The sequence below is a fragment of the Aptenodytes patagonicus genome, chromosome 1, assembly GCF_965638725.1.
Source record: "Aptenodytes patagonicus chromosome 1, bAptPat1.pri.cur, whole genome shotgun sequence".
Taxonomy (NCBI): Eukaryota; Metazoa; Chordata; class Aves; order Sphenisciformes; family Spheniscidae; genus Aptenodytes; species Aptenodytes patagonicus.
This window is the reverse complement of record NC_134949.1, coordinates 197,677,189-197,695,310: the sequence shown is the minus strand read 5'-3', so window position 1 is coordinate 197,695,310 and position 18,122 is coordinate 197,677,189. Positions and strand designations below refer to the sequence as shown.

The 18,122-nt window shown below is 44.5% G+C and overlaps 1 protein-coding gene across 3 annotated transcripts in view; it reads left to right on the top strand.

The window, feature by feature from the left end:
- The window catches only part of TMEM272 (transmembrane protein 272), a 28,831-nt gene extending 10,712 nt beyond the window's left edge, over window positions 1-18,119 (top strand). For 2 of the 3 annotated variants that reach the window (XM_076364160.1, XM_076364161.1), the window contains 3 exons: window positions 1,205-1,264; window positions 9,847-9,929; window positions 13,979-18,119. In XM_076364160.1, the coding sequence (XP_076220275.1) occupies window positions 1,205-1,264; window positions 9,847-9,929; window positions 13,979-14,341 (506 nt within the window). In that variant the 3' untranslated portion in view covers window positions 14,342-18,119. The remainder of the gene's footprint in view (window positions 1-1,204; window positions 1,265-9,846; window positions 9,930-13,978) is intronic. The other variant, XM_076364163.1, reaches the window with a different exon arrangement.
- Window positions 18,120-18,122: the final 3 nt, after the last annotated feature.

The window sequence follows — 18,122 nt, the reverse complement described above, 5'->3', positions numbered from 1 at the left end:
GGAGAACACGATTTGCCTTGCAGAGGTTGCAGTTCTCTGGCATGGGGAACCATGTGACACGGTTTGCTTGGGGAAGGGCTGGTCCCAAACCAACCCCGAATGCTTGCTCCAAGATTTTTTTCATAAGCCTCCAAGGAGACATCCTACTCCTTTTCTTATTCATGCCCTTCTCAGCCCCTCTGCAAACTATGCCCACCTCCGCTTACCGCCCTTTTGCCTCCTTAGGCATCTACTTGCAGATTGAGCCATTTGCGGAAGCGCTCTGCAGGGACGCTCGCACAGAATGTCCTCATTATGTTTTACTCTCATTTTGCAGGGCAGCGTTTCACTTTAATATTGCCAAGTGTTCATGATTAGGCACAGAGGTGACAGCTCTTGTAAGACAGGCTGCTCACACTGCTCTTGACGCTATTGTTTCTCACTTTCTGCAAAAGTAAGCATTCATCCTCTGCAGCATCAAGCTGTGCTGGGAAAATACCAGGGCTCAGATACACCAGCAGCTCTCTGGGGACTAAGCAAGCACCTCAGATCCACTCATCTGCGGGAACAGTCTATGTGCACACCTAAGAGCACCTTCCATGCATCTTAAGCTGATCTATCCCAATGACAACTCCCACTCCTTGCAGCAGGGCTGCTGCCTTTGTCTTCATGAGCTGAGCTGGGTCAGGGAGTTACACCAGCCAGAAACTATTCACATCTGCAATGAAGACAGTTTATTTAGCTATCAGTGAAAACTGAGTGGAATGGCATTAAAGCTGCTATTTGCTTAGCAAACTGATACGGCTCATCAGTTGCCAGGGATTAGCTGATGCAAAGTTTGTTACTGTGCAGTCACCTAGCGATGCCTCTGAAGCTGATGCAGGCTATGGCAGCAGTGGCTGAGTCCCTGCCCTTGCAGTAAGACAGCTACAAGTAGTAGCAAGAAAAGCAGCCATCTCTCATTGCTTTACTACTGATACAAGGACTAGCAATGTATGAGTTAAAAAAATGGAAGCTTGAGCTCTGAGAGAGTGCTAAACCACTCACTGGTCTCATCACCTCATATGCTGCACCACAAACATGCTATTCCCACCCCATCGAGTGCATTGCATTTCTTTCTACACAACTTTATGGATAAAGAGCATCTGTAAAACATTGGATGGAACTGCAGGTCTCTAAACTTCAACCAGCCCCAATAACGCTGTCTTTCTTTTCTCATTCACAGCATACTTTATATTTGGGCTCCTCGCTTTCCTTGCCTTACCACTGTCCATGACTTTTACAGGTAAGCTGGCTACTAAAGCAATTTAAAAATACGAACTTCCTGGCACTGTGCGGCAGGTTAACGCATCTTGTGGGAGAAAGGAGTTGGAAACCTTAAAGTTTCCAACTGTTAAACCCATGTGTTGGTATTTTAGCTTCAGACAGAATCCCAGCCCACACTGCATGGTGGGGAGGAAGCAGTTCTTGAATTCTGACCTTATTTGTCTTAAATACCCCTCCAGTGTGTCTCACCTCAATGCAGGGCAGGAGTCAGGGTACTTGGAGACCTTACGGATACAATTTTCATAGAATCATAGGATCATAGAATCATTCAGTCAGAATCATAGAATCATTCAGTCATAACAGTCAGACCAGTTATCCTCAGGGTACTTGGCCCCCCGAGCTGGAAGACGGGGACGGCGAGCAGGATTAACCCCCCATAATCCAAGAGGAAGCAGTCAACGACCTGCTACGCCACCTGGATGCTCACAAGTCTATGGGGCCGGATGGGATCCACCCGAGAGTGCTGAGGGAGTTGGCGGAGGAGCTCGCCAAGACACTCTCCATCATTTATCAGCAGTCCTGGTTAACGGGGGAGGTCCCGGACGACTGGAGGCTTGCCAATGTGACGCCCATCTACAAGAAGGGCCGGAAGGAGGATCCAGGGAACTACAGGCCTGTCAGCCTGACCTCGGTGCCGGGGAAGATTATGGAGCGGCTCATCTTGAGGGTGCTCACAAGGCATGAGCGGGACAACCAGGGGATCAGGCCCAGCCAGCACGGGTTCATGAAAGGCAGGTCCTGCTTGACCAACCTGATCTCCTTCTATGACCAGGTGACCCGCCCAGTGGATGAGGGAAAGGCTGTGGATGTGGTCTACCTGGACTTCAGCAAGGCCTTTGACACTGTCTCCCACAGCATTCTCCTAGAGAAGCTGGCGGCTCACGGCTTAGACAGGTGTACTCTGCGCTGGGTCAAAAACTGGCCGGACGGCCGGGCCCAGAGAGTTGTGGTGAATGGAGTTACATCCAGTTGGCGGCCAGTCATGAGCGGTGTTCCCCAGGGCTCAGTTTTGGGGCCGGTCTTGTTCAATATCTTTATCAATAATCTGGATGAGGGGATCAAGTGCACCCTCAGTAAGTTTGCAGACGACACCAAGTTGGGTGGGAGTGTTGATCTGCTGGAGGGTAGGAAGGCTCTGCAGAGGGACCTGGACAGGCTGCATCGATGGGCCGAGGCCAACTGTATGAGATTCAACAAGGCCAAGTGCCGGGTCCTGCGCTTGGTTCACAACAACCCCATGCAGCGCTACAGGCTTGGGGAAGAGTGGCTGGAAAGCTGCCCAGTGGAAAAGGACCTGGGGGTGTTGGTCGACAGCCGGCTGAACATGAGCCGGCAGTGTGCCCAGGCGGCCAAGAAGGCCAATGGCATCCTGGCCTGTATCAGAAATAGTGTGGCCAGCAGCAGCAGGGAAGTGATCGTGCCCCTGTACTCGGCACTGGTGAGGCCGCACCTCAAATACTGTGTTCAGTTTTGGGCCCCTCACTACAAGAAGGACGTCGAGGTGCTGGAGCGTGTCCAGAGAAGGGCAACGAGGCTGGTGAGGGGTCTGGAGAACAAGTCTTATGAGGAGCTGGTGAGGGAACTGGGGTTGTTTAGCCTGGAGAAAAGGAGGCTGAGGGGAGACCTCATCGCTCTCTACAACTACCTGAGAGGAGGTTGTAGCGAGGTGGGTGTTGGTCTCTTCTCCCAAGTAACTAGCGATAGGACAAGAGGAAATGGCCTCAAGTTGCGCCAGGGGAGGTTTAGATTGGACATGAGGAAAAATTTCTTTACTGAAAGAGTGGTTAAACATTGGAAGAGGCTGCCCAGGGAAGTGGTTGAGTCCCCATCCCTGGAGGTATTTAAAAGATGTGTAGATGAGGCGCTTAGGGACATGGTTTAGTGGGCATGGTGGTGTTGGGTTGATGGTTGGACTCGATGATCTTAGAGGTCTTTTCCAACCTTAATCATAGAATCATAGAATCATAGAATCATAGAATCATTGAGGTTGAATGATTTTACTTTGGTTGGATGATTACCTCCTTTCAGGTAGTTGTAGAGAGCGATGAGGTCTCCCCTCAGCCTCCTTTTCTCCAGGCTAAACAACCCCAGTTCCCTCAGCCGCTCCTCATAAGACTTGTTCTCCAGACCCCAATGTGTTTTTGTACCTCACATGTTACCTCACAATTTCGTACCTCACATGGTTTGGGTTTCTTTAAATTTAACCATAACTCTGGATTTTCCGGTTGTGCATTGCTTATTTTGGGTGCACTTCCCATTATTTTTTTTTACCATGAAGCTGCTGGCATGTTCTGAGCCTCAGAATGATTTTAACTCACTTTTTTACTGGTGTATTTACTTCAGCTCAATTGCTGCTTAGGCTACCAGCACCTGGCAAAGGGCTGTGGGTGTTTCGGCTCTGTCTGTGGGAGGAAGCTCAGAATCCGACACATGAGAAGATTTCATTAATCAGGATCCCTCTGTATTAACCGCACTGCAAAAATCTTAGAAGCGTAGGGCTGGAAGGGAAGTAGAGATCATCTAGGCTGCTATTTCTCCACCTTTTTGAAAGCAAGACCTGGTTTTTGGCTGATCTGTCTCTGTATAACCCCCCAAAGGCTGGATTTGCGAGTAGCATTTCAGATCAAATATTTAAGAAAGAAAAGGAAAATCCTTTGAGCTGCAGATTTTTTTACATTTTTAAACTGCATAAGGCTCTTCTTTTCTTTCTTAAGCATTACTTTTTCCTTACCATTAACATAGATTTTTTTTTTTGTTTTAAAAAAATGAGCATTTGCTAACACTTCATTGCTCCCTCTGGCCCTTTCACATCCTCCACAGGGGCTGCGACCCCCACTTGAGAAACATTGGTAGAGACACCAGCCCACCTCTGCTTTCAGACAGGCTCGCATGCTCACGGCATCCCTGACAGATGTTTGACTTGCCCTTGCTCAAGGAAATTCCACGGCTTCCCAAGGAGCCTATTTCAGCATTTTATTGCTCTCACAGACAAAATATTTTCCCCCGTATCCAACCTAAATCTTCCCTGTGGCAAATTAAACAGATTACAGCCTGTCCTACACACCACGGTCACAAAGATAGATTGGTCACCATCCTACTCAAGAGAACCTTTGAACTGTTTGAAGGCTGCTATTATAACTCCACTCCATCTTCTTTTTTTCCAGAGATCTCAAAAACCTACTTCTTTCAACCTGACCTCACAGGTCACTGTTTCTGTAGCTTTTTTTTTTTTGCATTTTTGCTTCCCTCCTTTGGCCTCTGGCCAATGTAACTATTTTTTTCCCCTCAAAAAAAAAAAAAGAATACAGAACACAGGACTCCAGCTGAGACCTGAGGAATGAGCAGTGCAGAATAATTAGCTCCTCTGTTTAACATGCAGGATTCCTGTAAACACACCTCAGAATGAAAGATGCTCTCTCTGCACCAACTCATTGGCTCCAATTTAGTTTATGGTGCATTGTAAGCCCAGATGGTTTTTGGCAGTGCTGATCCCTATCAGACTTTTCTCATTTTTTATTTACATTGAAGTTTTCTCTCCTATATGCAGTGTTCAGCTTTATCGGTTGTCATCTCGTTGATTTTGAATGTCTTTTTCCAGTGTATTCAGATCACTTTGAATTTTAAGTCTTGTCTTCAAGAGCCCTTACAGTCATTCCAGATGGGTGTCCTTGAGAAGTTGTTCACCTTCTGCCTCATTATTCATGAAAGATGGTGCAAATGAACTCTACATGCAGATGCTGTGGGCAAGATGCATCCCACCTAGATTTGGACTGTACGCATCTGTAACCAAGCTAAGTGCTGTGTGTTGCTCTGGGAGCCAGTTAAGAGAAATGGGCGTTTCTGACAGTGAAAGTCCCATGCCCTCTTTTAGGTGTCTGCATTAAGATGAGACGACTTTTAAAGGAGTCAGGACACCGAGCCTGCTGACATCTATAGTTGGCCAAACCCACAAAACCCTGTTCAGCTCAAGGTTGGTGCTGCTTCCTTGATCTGGGGTCTTCCGAGTACCAATGATGACTGTGGTAGGATTCTGATTAGGACGTCCTAATTAGGAATTAGGGAGTTCTAATGAGGGATTAAGGAGCAATTAGGAAGTAGGGAGATGGACTGAACTGTTATATCTCAACACTTACGCTCTTATGTTTATCCACGACTTAAAATTGCTATTTATCCCATAAGAGGATTTTAGCTTTAGTTTTTCCCCAGGCTGAATACGCCTGAGCGGTGGAATAGGGGTGGGAAGGTATAACTCAAAGTGTGGTACAGCTTGCATGTATATCAACAGCCAGCCTTCTGGAAATGAATCCAGGGCTGGAATCTGACCACTTGTAAGTATCATTTCCTAGGAATATTTCATAATATCTTTAAGATCAGTGAGAAGTGGAAAGTGTATGGTAAGATATTAGCCTGGAGCTCTGGGTATCTCCTGCATGAGATATAGAGTCCTTTTTTTTCACAACTTACTGAAATTAAGAGATAATGTCACTGTAATATAGTGTTGTCAGAGGATATTGGTTTCCTGCAGCTACATATCTGCAAAAGCATTTTTAGGAAAATGAAATGTCAAGGAAAATGCAGATATTTATTATCCAAGCAAAAGCCTCTGATTTTCTGATAACATTCTGTTACCACGATCTTGGAGAATAACTTGCTGATGTGCCCCCAGTCATTTTGGCTCTTGCTTTCTGCAGAGGAAAACTGTGAGATATTTTCAAATGTTAACAAATAAATTATTATAATACTTGTTAAAACTCAGAGATGAATAACTGGTAGCCCTGGTAATAATTACACACTAACATTATAGACTTTTAAAATTTGGTAGTACTGTCAATCACAGTATAAGTCAAGATACATGAAAAGGACTCAGCAAATTTTCCAAGCTCCAGACTTGTGACATCATTTAAGCCATGGATAGTTTAGCAGCTTTCTAACTTTTACTGGTAGCGATGATACTTTTTTTTCACTAAACACTCCAAAAATAGAGCGAGCTATGGAAGGACCTCATAGACTTTTTTTGAGAATTTTTTTTAGTTTCTGGGACAATGAAGGATTGCTCCCAATAACACATTCTTGTATGTTGTCCGGACTACCTTTATACAGTGTTCCCCAGGGGTAGCTAAATCACATTTGAAAGCTGATGACATTGTTTTCTCAACAGGCAGTCTAAATTTTCCCCTGTTCAAATTTAACCCAGTACTACTCCTCATGCTCATATCCACACCAAATAATTCCTCAGCTCTCAAGTGCCCCCAATAGCTGTCTGAAGCTTATTCTCATACTCTGTACCTTTACGTGGGAGCCAGTCTTGTTCTTTAACGGTTGTTGTTAACATAATCTTTCCTTGCATTTCAGTCCTTCAGCCACTCACAGTTTCTGTGAGTTTCCTCTGATTTGCTGATAGGCTTTCTGATAAAATGGTGCCCAGAAGCAATTACTTTGAGATAAATCCTCTGCAGCACCTAGATCCTAGTGTAAAGCTCACAGTCCGGGGCCTGACTGAGGTCTGCGCCAAGTGATGGCAGCTGCAGTTGTCCACTAGGAACAACTGAAAATGGCCTGGCATGTTGTGTCCTCTGTCTCCTATTAGAAGAGAAGGTGGGGAGCGGCGGGCACCAGACACCAGACTAGCCTTGCTATACAGTTAGCCCTCCTTTACTATGGGATGCACTTCAGCCATTCAGCTGCCTGAGGAAAGCAAAGCAGCTAAAATAAGGCCACCACTGTGTTAGCTTTCATTCATCCTGACCCCTCATCTCATGGATAATCGTGAGTCACCGGTACAGTTTGTTAGTAGTGACCTACTGTGGGCCATCCCACAACACTGCCCAAACCGGTGTCCTCAGAGAAGCAGGCATTGCTCGTATCTTGATTGCTCATGAGTGCTGTTTCCACTTGACTGGACTTTGTGTCCTGGATCCCAATGCAGCGTTGTTCTGTGGTAGCCAAGAGGTAAAATGTGCAAGTACCTCTGCTTCCCTAAGCCTCCCATCTCTTTTTCTCCTTTGGACACTGTGCAAGCTGTTGGACATTCTTGCTGTGTCTGATCTTGCAAAGGTTGCTGGTTTATTCATTTGGACTCACACGCTGGTCTGTGTTGTGGTCAGGTTCAATTGCTCTTCACGCTAAACCGCAGATTGCTCTGGCTTGCAGGGAGCATTGCACTAGAAGCAGGGCTTTGATCTCTTACGGTCCATATATCCCACCATTAACAGTCAAAGGAGAACATGGCTGGTGCTCATGGGAAAGAAGTGCTAGCACTGATGCTGTTCTACTAGTTTTGGTGTTCCCAAATAAATCAGGCATGTGCTGTGTGTGAATTGATTGGCACATGATGTGCGTGCCTAGATTTCACTGTAACAAGTGTCAATGCCCATCTGTCAACAGTAGGTCCACATTTCCTATTCATCCACAGTGCTGTATTTTCTAAGTTACCACTGTATTACCCCCTTTCACCTCCTCTTTTACTGTCATATTTCCCTGGAATATTCTCCCCAAAACTACAGAGTACCTCTGCCTGTCATTCAAATCCTTCCCAAGACTGACTGCTGTCATGTTACACATATGAAAGGACTCCATAATAGATTTGTCAGGGAAACAGAATCATAGCTCCATGAAAAAAAAATTGGCATGTTTTCCTGATTATTTTTTTTTTGCCTCAAATCAAAATCTCAGTAACACACTGGAAATAGCAATTGCCTGGGTTCCTAAACTGAAATATATTCCCTGAGATCCCTGGCCAGCTGCTTTTGTGGCAGGCTATTACAGGGCCAAGGACTCTGGAAACCCTGGAAGCTGCTTTCTGAAAATGATATAATTTGTGATGATTTCCCTGCTGCCCACCCCTGTAAAGTTAGGAGTCTGAGCAGGTCTCAGTGTTACATAGTGGCAAAATGGACAAAAAATTACAGCCTTGCAATATGGGACAAAAAGGGAGAGTCCAAACCCATCTATGTCCAGCCCTTTTCAATTATGAGAAGGCTGGTAATAAATACTTAGTGTAGAAGATCCCACTGGACTCCATAGCCCTTACACACAGCAGATTATAAAACACTGCCCAGCATCCTATGACTAACATAAGATCTATAGCAAGAACACCTGTATTATGCTATGCAAAGAGTGCAAGAGAGATTCTGGATATCAGCAACGTTCTGGACCAGCAATAACAGTGGATTTGGTGGGCAAATTGACAAGCTGAAGAGGATTACAGCTGCAGAAGGCGGCAAAAACACCCCACTGGTACTTCTTTCCTGACCCCAAGCCCCCTGTACAGTGTAGCTCTGAACATGGAGGCAAGATGTTCCACCTGAGATGTTTAGCACTAAGACCAGCACATTGTTTTCAGTATCCTGCATCTAGATAACCCCCATTGTTCAGAGAAAAATCAAAATTTCTCCTTGAAAATGACTTATACACAAAGAACAAAACAGAAAATCCTTTCTGGCCTCTGCAACTGATCATTAGAAGCCCTGAAACATGAGATCAATAACAATAAAATTATAGTGTAATGAACAGTTTAGAATTGACTAAAGATGCCACTGGGTAGGAAACTTGGGCAGGGGATTCATCTCAGCTAACTTTAGATATCTACAGCTGGCTGTCTAGATTCCTCGTATAGCCATGGAGAGAAAGAGGCACTTTCAGGGCTCAACTCATCTGACCTATTTTAAATGCCTATCTTAGGATGAGATGAATTGAATTTTACCAGTGTCTATTTCTCCCTATTGACTATAAAGAGAGTCTAGGAAACTAGTTCAGATATGGATGCCTGCATTGCAGACATCTATATTTGGACAGATGAGTCTCACTGCCACAGACCTGTATCACAAGCTTCAGTGTCTACTGCCAGCAACATCCTCATACTGCCATACACTCCCTTCCCTAAAACTTACCCAGCTTTCTCTTTCTAGCAGTAGATTTGAAGGTTGCCAGGATCCCCAGCTCCATAACAACCAATGCTTTTAGCCTCCAGCAACCCAAACAGCCTGGAAACTTGAGCTTCTGTGGTTCCCTGTCAGCTGCCTGGGAAGCTAAAAGGGTTCCAGGTGCTCCCACGGTCGCTGGCTCCCAAGCTTCGAGGCAACTGACTCGGGAGCATGCCACACACAGGTGCCAATGAGCAGGAAAGGCCTGAGAGAAGCTTATCAGAATTCCTTCTTTTCACAAATGGTTTTGATTTTCAATTAATTTTGTACTGCTGATGAAAATCTGTCCAGCTCAGTCAGTCGTTCATTTAACAAAGATGCAGTGGTTGAAGCTAATGACCTGTGTATGCGGCTCAGATCAGTAACGCCAGAACAACAGTAATGCTGCTGTTACCTTTGCTCTCTCTCTTCCTTCTGCCTTTTGCTTGTTCATGGCCCTCACTCCTGTAGTGGGAGATGCAAACCCCCTTTAATTTGGCCCCCATTTCAATAGACACTGGATACAAGTCTTGGGTCTAAGTGTTACATTTCACTTACAGCTTCTTTAGTTTTCACTGTACAGCTTGTTGAACTATTTGATCACTTGAGATAACAAACATTATTAATTTTTGCTGTTCAGGAATGAAGTTTTTGGAAGATTGCCCAGTTCAGCCACTAATTCCATTATATCTGTTGGTGGGTGGCGTGATTGGCAGCTTAAAGGTAATGTGCCTTCTATGTGTGAAAAATATTTTGTGTGACTAGACTCTGACTTGCTAGTTAAGACATAATGATGGCTCCAGACAGCTATGTGCATGCAGTACTGTAGTACAGGAGAGAGCTATCTGGATTGAACTGTGCTTGTTCCAGCACCTAAAGTACCCGTCAATCAAGTGAGACGCTAGTAAGTTCAGCATTCAGCATTGTCCCACACATTGTGGTGTGACTTTCTCCCACATCACAGCATCTGTGCTACTATCCCTACTGAGGGAAATGACTATATAACATGGATGCCTGTGGTAAATGGGGTCCTATTTCCACAAGCAGTCCTCCAAGCCTGCCAGCCCTTTCTCCTTCATTTTCAGACACACAGGCTGGCAAAAAGTGAAGTTACTCTCCTAGCTTTGGTAATACTATAAAACTACGGATGTTTGTACATAGTCCTTCACAAGTTCAATTTACTCCCACTCTGACCTGGCCAGAAGCAATGACTACACAGCAGCATGGCTTCCTTCCAGAGTAAATATATCCTTGCCTCACAGCAGGGCTTATTAATCTAGGCACAGCATTTTCTAACCACATCTACCTGTCTTCTAGTGGACTGTGCTTACTTGTATCTTCACTGCACCAGAACCTGGCTGCTTGACAAGTAGAGACACCCCCATATCCATGTTACACCCTGGTCACTATAAAGCTATAACTCTGCGTTGACTCTAGGGTAAAGAATCGTCCTGTTCTGACAGTCCCTTTGCAGACCGCGTTAACTGGCTGCTAGCAGGCATGAAGAGGCTTGTCACAACAGACTGCAGAGCTACTTTAAGGCTTCTCAGCAGGATTAAGCAAAACTGGTTTTTGCTGTCCCAGTGATATTCCTGCCAAAGGAAGGAAACGAGGCAGAGCTGAAGGAAAAGCTTTGGAACTGCACTGCTGGGGCATGAAGGGCTAAGAACAGCAAGTGCTGCTGCTGGAGGGAACATCTATGCTGGTAGCATTGGCTGTCCTGCATAGCTAACGGGGGCAGCAGCAAGCCGGCACCCAGCCTACCTTCCGCGGTGCCTGGCACTGGCAGAGCAGCCAGGGTAGACCTGATGGGCTGTGGCCTAATGCTTCACTACAGGCAGCCTGTCCCTTTGAAGTGACCTGCTAGACTCCAACTTGACAGCACTGCATATTGGAGCCAGCAGATGCTGCAGACAGGAACTAGCTACGTTCCCCTTTGATAATGTTTCTAGCCCCTTTTCTTTGCCAGGATCGAAAAAAGGGGGAAAGAATATTCCTCTGCAGGTCTCTGCATTCCCTGCACTCTTTCACAGTGGTAACAAAACCACAGTACATCACTGGGATATGATCATCCCCCCGAGGACCTTTGGTTGGTAAATAAGTAAATGGAGAAAAAAAGAAAGTGCTTAATCTCGTTATAAGGAATTTGCTATGCTATGAGTTCTACTGGCAAATGCTTAGTCATTTGATCACACCAGTGGACTTATCTGTATAATCAAAGGTTCATTTAATAATAGTTTAGAAAAGATTAGAGCAGAATTGAAAGGAAATTTTCATGCTAATGAATTGAAGCCTTCATCAAAAACATTGACTGTTTCTTAGCTATTTCTGGTTTAAACTCAGTTTTTCTCACCCTAAATAAGATGGTAAGTGGGTCAGTTAATATTCCTGCTGACATCAAACAATGGCTTGAATTTGGCTTCCGTTGACAGCAGGACTGCCTATTTTGCAGTCTGGCAATACATTTGGTCAGAATTTGATTGGCCTAACACGTGTGTCATCTCATAGTGCTTGATCTGTAGCCACATTCCACCTGTCTCAACTCCGCCCTCTGTTACGTTCATCAGACTGCACCGACTTCACTGAGCAGTACATTTGCTTGACCTCTGAGAGTTAAAAGATCAGAGAATGGGTATAGGATGAAGTCTGATTGAACACTGTCCTGTGATGGACACGATTTAATGGCAAGTCATTCTGGCCCAGATCTGTACAGATCTGTAGGCTCCTCATCTGTTTCTTTACCACCTCCAGTCTTTTAAAAGGCAATGGTAACCTACAGATGTTCACCAAGGCAACTGAACCACTCTACAGCATCTGGAGAGGCCTGCTGAATTCATGTCATGCTGCTCCATAAATGTATATTCAGCAGTTATTAACAATGTGAGCAACTGCTAGAATTTGCTTAAATCACAGTTTGGCAAGGTAATATCCATAAGAATTAAATGCACTTTCCATGAACTGGTTAGATGCAGTTGAGATCCATAAATCCACCTGGGAGGTTTTTCTGACTTCCTCAAAACCAATGCCCATCTGCCATTTAACCCCATTCCCCTTGCTGAGCTTGGTGAAGCTTGAGTACAGGCAGCTGCCTATGTGCTGAGCTCACCTCAAAGCTAATGAGCTGCACAGAGCTTCAGGTCAAGCCACAGGTCCCCATGCGGAAACCTCAGACCCACTGGCCAGGTAGGTTTATACCTCCTGTGTGTCATGAGCCTGCCTAAAATAAATGTCCACCCGAGAAGAAGACGCTCTGCTGGTTTGAGCAAGCCTACCAGTTTGAGTGCTCAGCTGGATGTGAGACATCCAGTAGAAACACCATTTTTTTGCCTCTGTTGGTGCTGGGATTTTAATCTCTGTTTCTCACAAACTGGTACCAACATCTGGGCTAGAAAAACAGCTGGTTTTGTGAACAAGTATTTAATAATTTATATGGAATTGAACAATTTTACAGGGAAGAGCAAGAGAATCCTCTTCCTAGGATGTCCTGGATCCTCTTGCTGAGCCTTGCTGCTAGAAAATGGGGTACATGGACTAAAATCTGAACCAGGCAGAACATATACCCAAATGGGTTTTCCTTAGCCAGTGTTCTCACCATTAATCACTGACTAGTGGAGAAGGGAGAGTGTAAAACGAGGGGTGCTCTTCTCTCTCATTTCAGGCAGAAAAATGAGCACAGAATATAACTCTGGGAAAGAGAACACGGCTGAGAACCCCTGCTTGGACAGTACGTCCCTCCCTATAGCCACTTATAAATCCACATCTTTTACCTTTCCCTCTGAGTTTCGTTCCTGGTTGGCCGAGGCAGCTTGCTGCTCAGTTGGTTTCTTAGACTCCCTTTCCCAAAGACACAGCTCGCTGCGGGGAGGCTTGCACAGGAACCCGAGTACCTAAAAAGGGGAGTTGCGATTACAACAGCTAGTGCCTTGAGGACTGGGCCAAGTGTTTCACGTGTAGCAAGATAACACAGGTTTCACAATGTTTGGCCCAAATCCTTGTTGGGCCCTGTATATACCTCTCCTATAAAACTACCATAATTAAGAAAGTCATTTAAGGGACAGAAATTTGAAAGCTTCTCTACACTGCTGTCAACCTACCTACACACTTTGTATTGCCAAGACTAAACTAGAAATCTTCTAAGCATTGCTGATGAGTCCTACTGCATTTCCCTGTAGACCAGACTTTCCTAACCTCACGGTATCATGGTATTCCACCTATTTCTCTGCTGGTTCTGACTGAAGGCAGGAATGGAGCAATCTGAGAAAACGACCCTTAATTGAAGAAAACTTGACAGAACCACTCCAAGTATCTGAAGCAATTTATTTGGGGTTTAGGTCGAAGAGCCTTCATAATTTTATTTAAGCTGATTCACCTACATAGCCATGGAAAATAGAGTTAGGAGAGACAAATCCACCCACTACAAGGCAGGAACTACTCTACTTAAGTCATTTAGCAGTTGCTCTAATCTGTTCTTAAAAGTCTCCAGCGTGGGAGCTGCTGCCATCTTCCTACACAATCTGTTCTCATGCCTTTCCATCCGTACCACTGGCAAGTTTTTTCCAATGTCTGGCCTAAATCTCACCGGTGAATAAACTGTAGGGAAAAAATGCATTATTTTCCAGTAGGATCTGCCTCATTCGTGGCTCCTCAGCTTTCTCTTACGTGATTTTCCCACACCCAATTTTAATTTGGCCCAAAGGCTGGCAGTGGCCAGAAGGTGTTCAGACTTTCTGCAGCCAATTCACTTATTCCCTTTTCTCCCCCAATGCCTCCAGGTGACTCTCCTGCTGTACAACTCAACCAGGATGAGGCAGCTGCTTTCCAAGTCTGTTGTGATTGATGATGATGATGACGACGAATATCCCTGGAGGCAGAATGCTCACAAGTACTACATCCATCTAACTCTCAGCCTTTTCCTCTTTCTCTGGTTCATCCTTGGGAACTACTGGGTTTTTTCTGTGTACCTGCCAAATTTCATCCCCCCTTTCCATCAGCCTCAGGATTACTGTGACAAAACCCTGTACATTTTTGCTGTTGGTGTTCTCATTATTAGCCATACTGTTCTCTTTCTCCTTATCTTTTGTAGCTGCTGCATATATTGTTTTTCCAGGCAAAGATACTCTTCTGAGGAAGACTAAATGCCACATAAATAAAGCCCCAGATGTTTGGGAAAGAGTGTAAAACGAAGACCAGGCAATAATTCACCCTTGTGTACATCTTTGTTGTACTGTATCTATGTATGATAACAGTCAACTGCAAGAGGAAATTGTAAAATACAGTGCCATCTGGAAATAGCTAAGCTGGAATACAGCATAGTCAATGTAAGATTGCTGCTACAGATGCCAGAGTGCACTCTTGCTAACTTCTATATCCCTTTTTTAACTTCTGGATATTCTATCTATAGCTCCTGCAGACGGCAAACTCCTCTAAAACCAGGTCCCCTTACGTTGTCTCAGCATAGTACATCTTTGCATATAAAAGTAGCCATGTTGTCCTCTTCACTGGGATCTGAACACCTCCGTAGCCTTGCTGAGATATGTTACTGTCCCCGCATTACAGATGAGGGAGCTGAGACAAAGAGATAAAGGGCTGTATTCAGACCACCTTGCATGGCGCATGGACTTTGACAGTATCTTAGATGCTCACTAGAGAGCTATTTCAGGCCACTGTTACACCAGCCAGTTAAGTAGCTATGATAGCAATACGAGCATGTATAAGAGGCAGCCTGAATATGGCCCCCAGGTCTCTTCTGAACTTGGATCAGAAAGCATCTATATCTAACTTTGGTGCTAAAACAGATAGTCTGACTATATCCATATATATCCAATACATCCAAACTGAGCCAAGGCCACTTTGCAAGTCTTCAGCAGAACAAGGAACACACCACGACACCAGGGCTCAGGATTCCCCAACCTGGGGAGACTCCTCTTCTCCACTTTTTGTATAGCAGTAATTTGTCAGTACCACACCAAGACAAAGATGGTTGTCAAACCATAGTGATCAAGTTCATAGAAAAACTGATGATATTATGTTGGTATTTTAAATATAAAACACGATAATAAGACATGGGCAGGGATGTGAGAATTTCAGGTGGATGTGTTCGCTACAGCAGTTCTCTGGTTGTGGTGTGAGTGTATGTTTGATTTGTTCACCTTGGTGCTGTACATATGGAAATGTATACTTAATGGACAGATGTAATGCAAACAGCTTTTAAGTCAACAGCAGTGTCAGCTTTAAAAGCACCAGCATGCACAGAGACAATTGTTTTGTGACATGTAATGGAACAAGCCCATAACTGGTACTGGTAGATCGTTTTTTCATGTGTCGATGAATGCAGTGTAAAAGTGCTCTTTCTGCTTTTGCTTTTATGCACTTCTGTTAATATGGTCAAAATGGAGGGGCTCCCCTCTAAACAAGCATGAGGGTGGCCCCAGGCACAGGAAAAGGATGTGTGGTTTGGGTATTTTTTGTTAAAACCCACGCAGCTGAAACCTATGTTTTAGAGAAACCTAAGAGTTACACGGTGCCTGTGGAAGGGTGAGATCTGTAAAAGAACCTCAACAATATGCCACAGCTGAACACGCTCCACTCAACCATCCTTCCTGGGACTGAGGCTGAACACAGCGTAACATCTGTGGGAACTACCTGTCTTCAACCACGAACATTTATCTTTGGGGCTATTGTATAGCTAACTAAGGGTGCATTTGGTCCATAACGATTTTAATTCAGGCCCTGGCTTTAAGAATTGTTTATTTCCAGAAAACTAATCCTAGAAAGAAGGTAGGATAAAGAGTGAAATAATCTGACAAGAGGGCAGCATCTGTGTAGCATTCCCCTGCTCTGCAGCAGCCACTCAGGAGCAGTCACGGTCAGGCTGTCCCTGCTCAGAAATCCATGGAATGGGAATTACTAACACTGCTGGCTGACTTAGGCCATGCACGGTTGTATGTAGGGAGATATGACCAATGGAAATCTTTCCTTTTATTCGTGGGCCTCAGATTGTGTCTGGGAGAAATCACAGGCTGTGTTTTCCCAAGAGCTGCTCCACTCCACGCTCTCCACTGCCTCTCTAAAGGTACTACACATTTCTGAAACTTAACTGCTGCCAATGGTGGAATGCTAGAATTCCTCCTTCCCACCCCAAATACTTCACTGGCTCAGCACTTGGGCTCCTGGATTTCAGCGTTCAGTTCTGAACTGATCGAAGTGATTTTACCTTCAGCGGAGAGCATCTTTCATTCATTAAGATGCTGAAGTGTTCAAGAAATTGCCTATCAGCAGGCATAACTCCATCCATCACTCGAATGCAACAAAGCAGCTGTTTATCATTACACATGAACTTTACCCAAATGCTTGGAACAGGCATAAAAAAGAAAATTATACTCAGTTGATAATGCAAAAGAAATTTAACAAGAAAGTAGCTACACACACTCCACCCATAAGACTCCGGTACAAACTTCCCTGTTCTTGCAAAATGCTGCTAGAATCATTCTTGATCACAAGGAATTAAGGGCTCATACTCTTGATTAAGTCTGAACTGATTCCCACGTCACTGCACATCCAGTGACATTGCAGCAAGTGATGATGTGTGTGCTCCTATCTGAGCAAATATGAGGTGATCTTAGTTCTGCCCGGAGGAGAAGAGATGTAAGCTAAGTCACATTGCCTTGTGTTTTCTGTGTGCCTGTGTGGGCATAGTTACAGCAGCTCAGCAGATGTGCAATGATTTATCAAACTTCAGCCACACAACGGTAAGCCTGAGGCCTATGTCTCATTCACGGGGGGCTAAGACTGACTGATTCTCTACAGTCTACCATGGAGGCTTAATTCTTTAGGTATGAGAACGCGGTGCATTCATTGACGTCTTGGGAAAGTGCTGCCAAATCACAGTGCTAGTGCTCAGTACCTGGCTGGCACAAACGCAAAATGATAGAGGAGGTATCAATGAAGCAAAAGGCAGTTGTGAAATACCTTGAAGTTATACAGAGTAAACAAAAAGCTTTGTTAGGACTGGGAGAGGAAAATTCTGAATTGATACTATTTAACGTCACTTGTGTACATCATTAAGCTATGGCACATGCAAGTGTGAACATCAACACCTCCAAAATTGTTGGAGCCATCAATTCTGTATCCAGAGAGAACTGAGCATGCCTTCTGCACTTCCACTGCTACTGCCTCCTTCAGCAGGCTGCAATCATGCAGGTGTGGAGCAGGGACACCTGGGTTTGGGAATATGATTAAATACAACTGAGTTACACTGACTTACTAAGTTACTACTCTTCTCCTGACCCACCATCAGCAGCATAGTTTCTCTTGGGTTGCTCCACTGGCTAAATAAAGCACTCAGTTTAAACCCAAATGAAAGTAGTTTAACTGAAGGCACTTCATCTCACTTTGGGGTAAGCAAGGAACGTGTGCGTGGTCCACAGCACCTTAACTTGCAAGCAGCAACTTTTTAAATTGCCACAAACTGATGGTGTCCCAGACATATGCTCAGTCCCTGGAGAAGTAGGCAGATTTCCTCAGCAAACAGCTGTGGGGGAATTAAGCCATTACAGCCCAAGGGTCAAATGGCTGAAAATACAATCTACATCTTGGTATGAAAATGTTTAATATTTTGCCACTAGACTAAAATTACAAATTTAAAATGTTCATTTTTTTTCACAGTAATATAAATGTCTTCTGGAGATTGAATAAAATACACCCTTAAGCTAATTATTATGAACTCAGAAATGTGTTGACTACGATGCAGGAAACCAGCTGTAACTGTTCCAGTTAAATCATCTCCCCTTCTTGAGAAACAAAGGTCTATTTCTAGCTTTTAAAGCAAAAAATATACATGATTTCAATGGATAGATAGCCTGCTCACTGCTAGTTGTGGGTACTACAGAAATCTAATAACATAAAGACACAAAGACA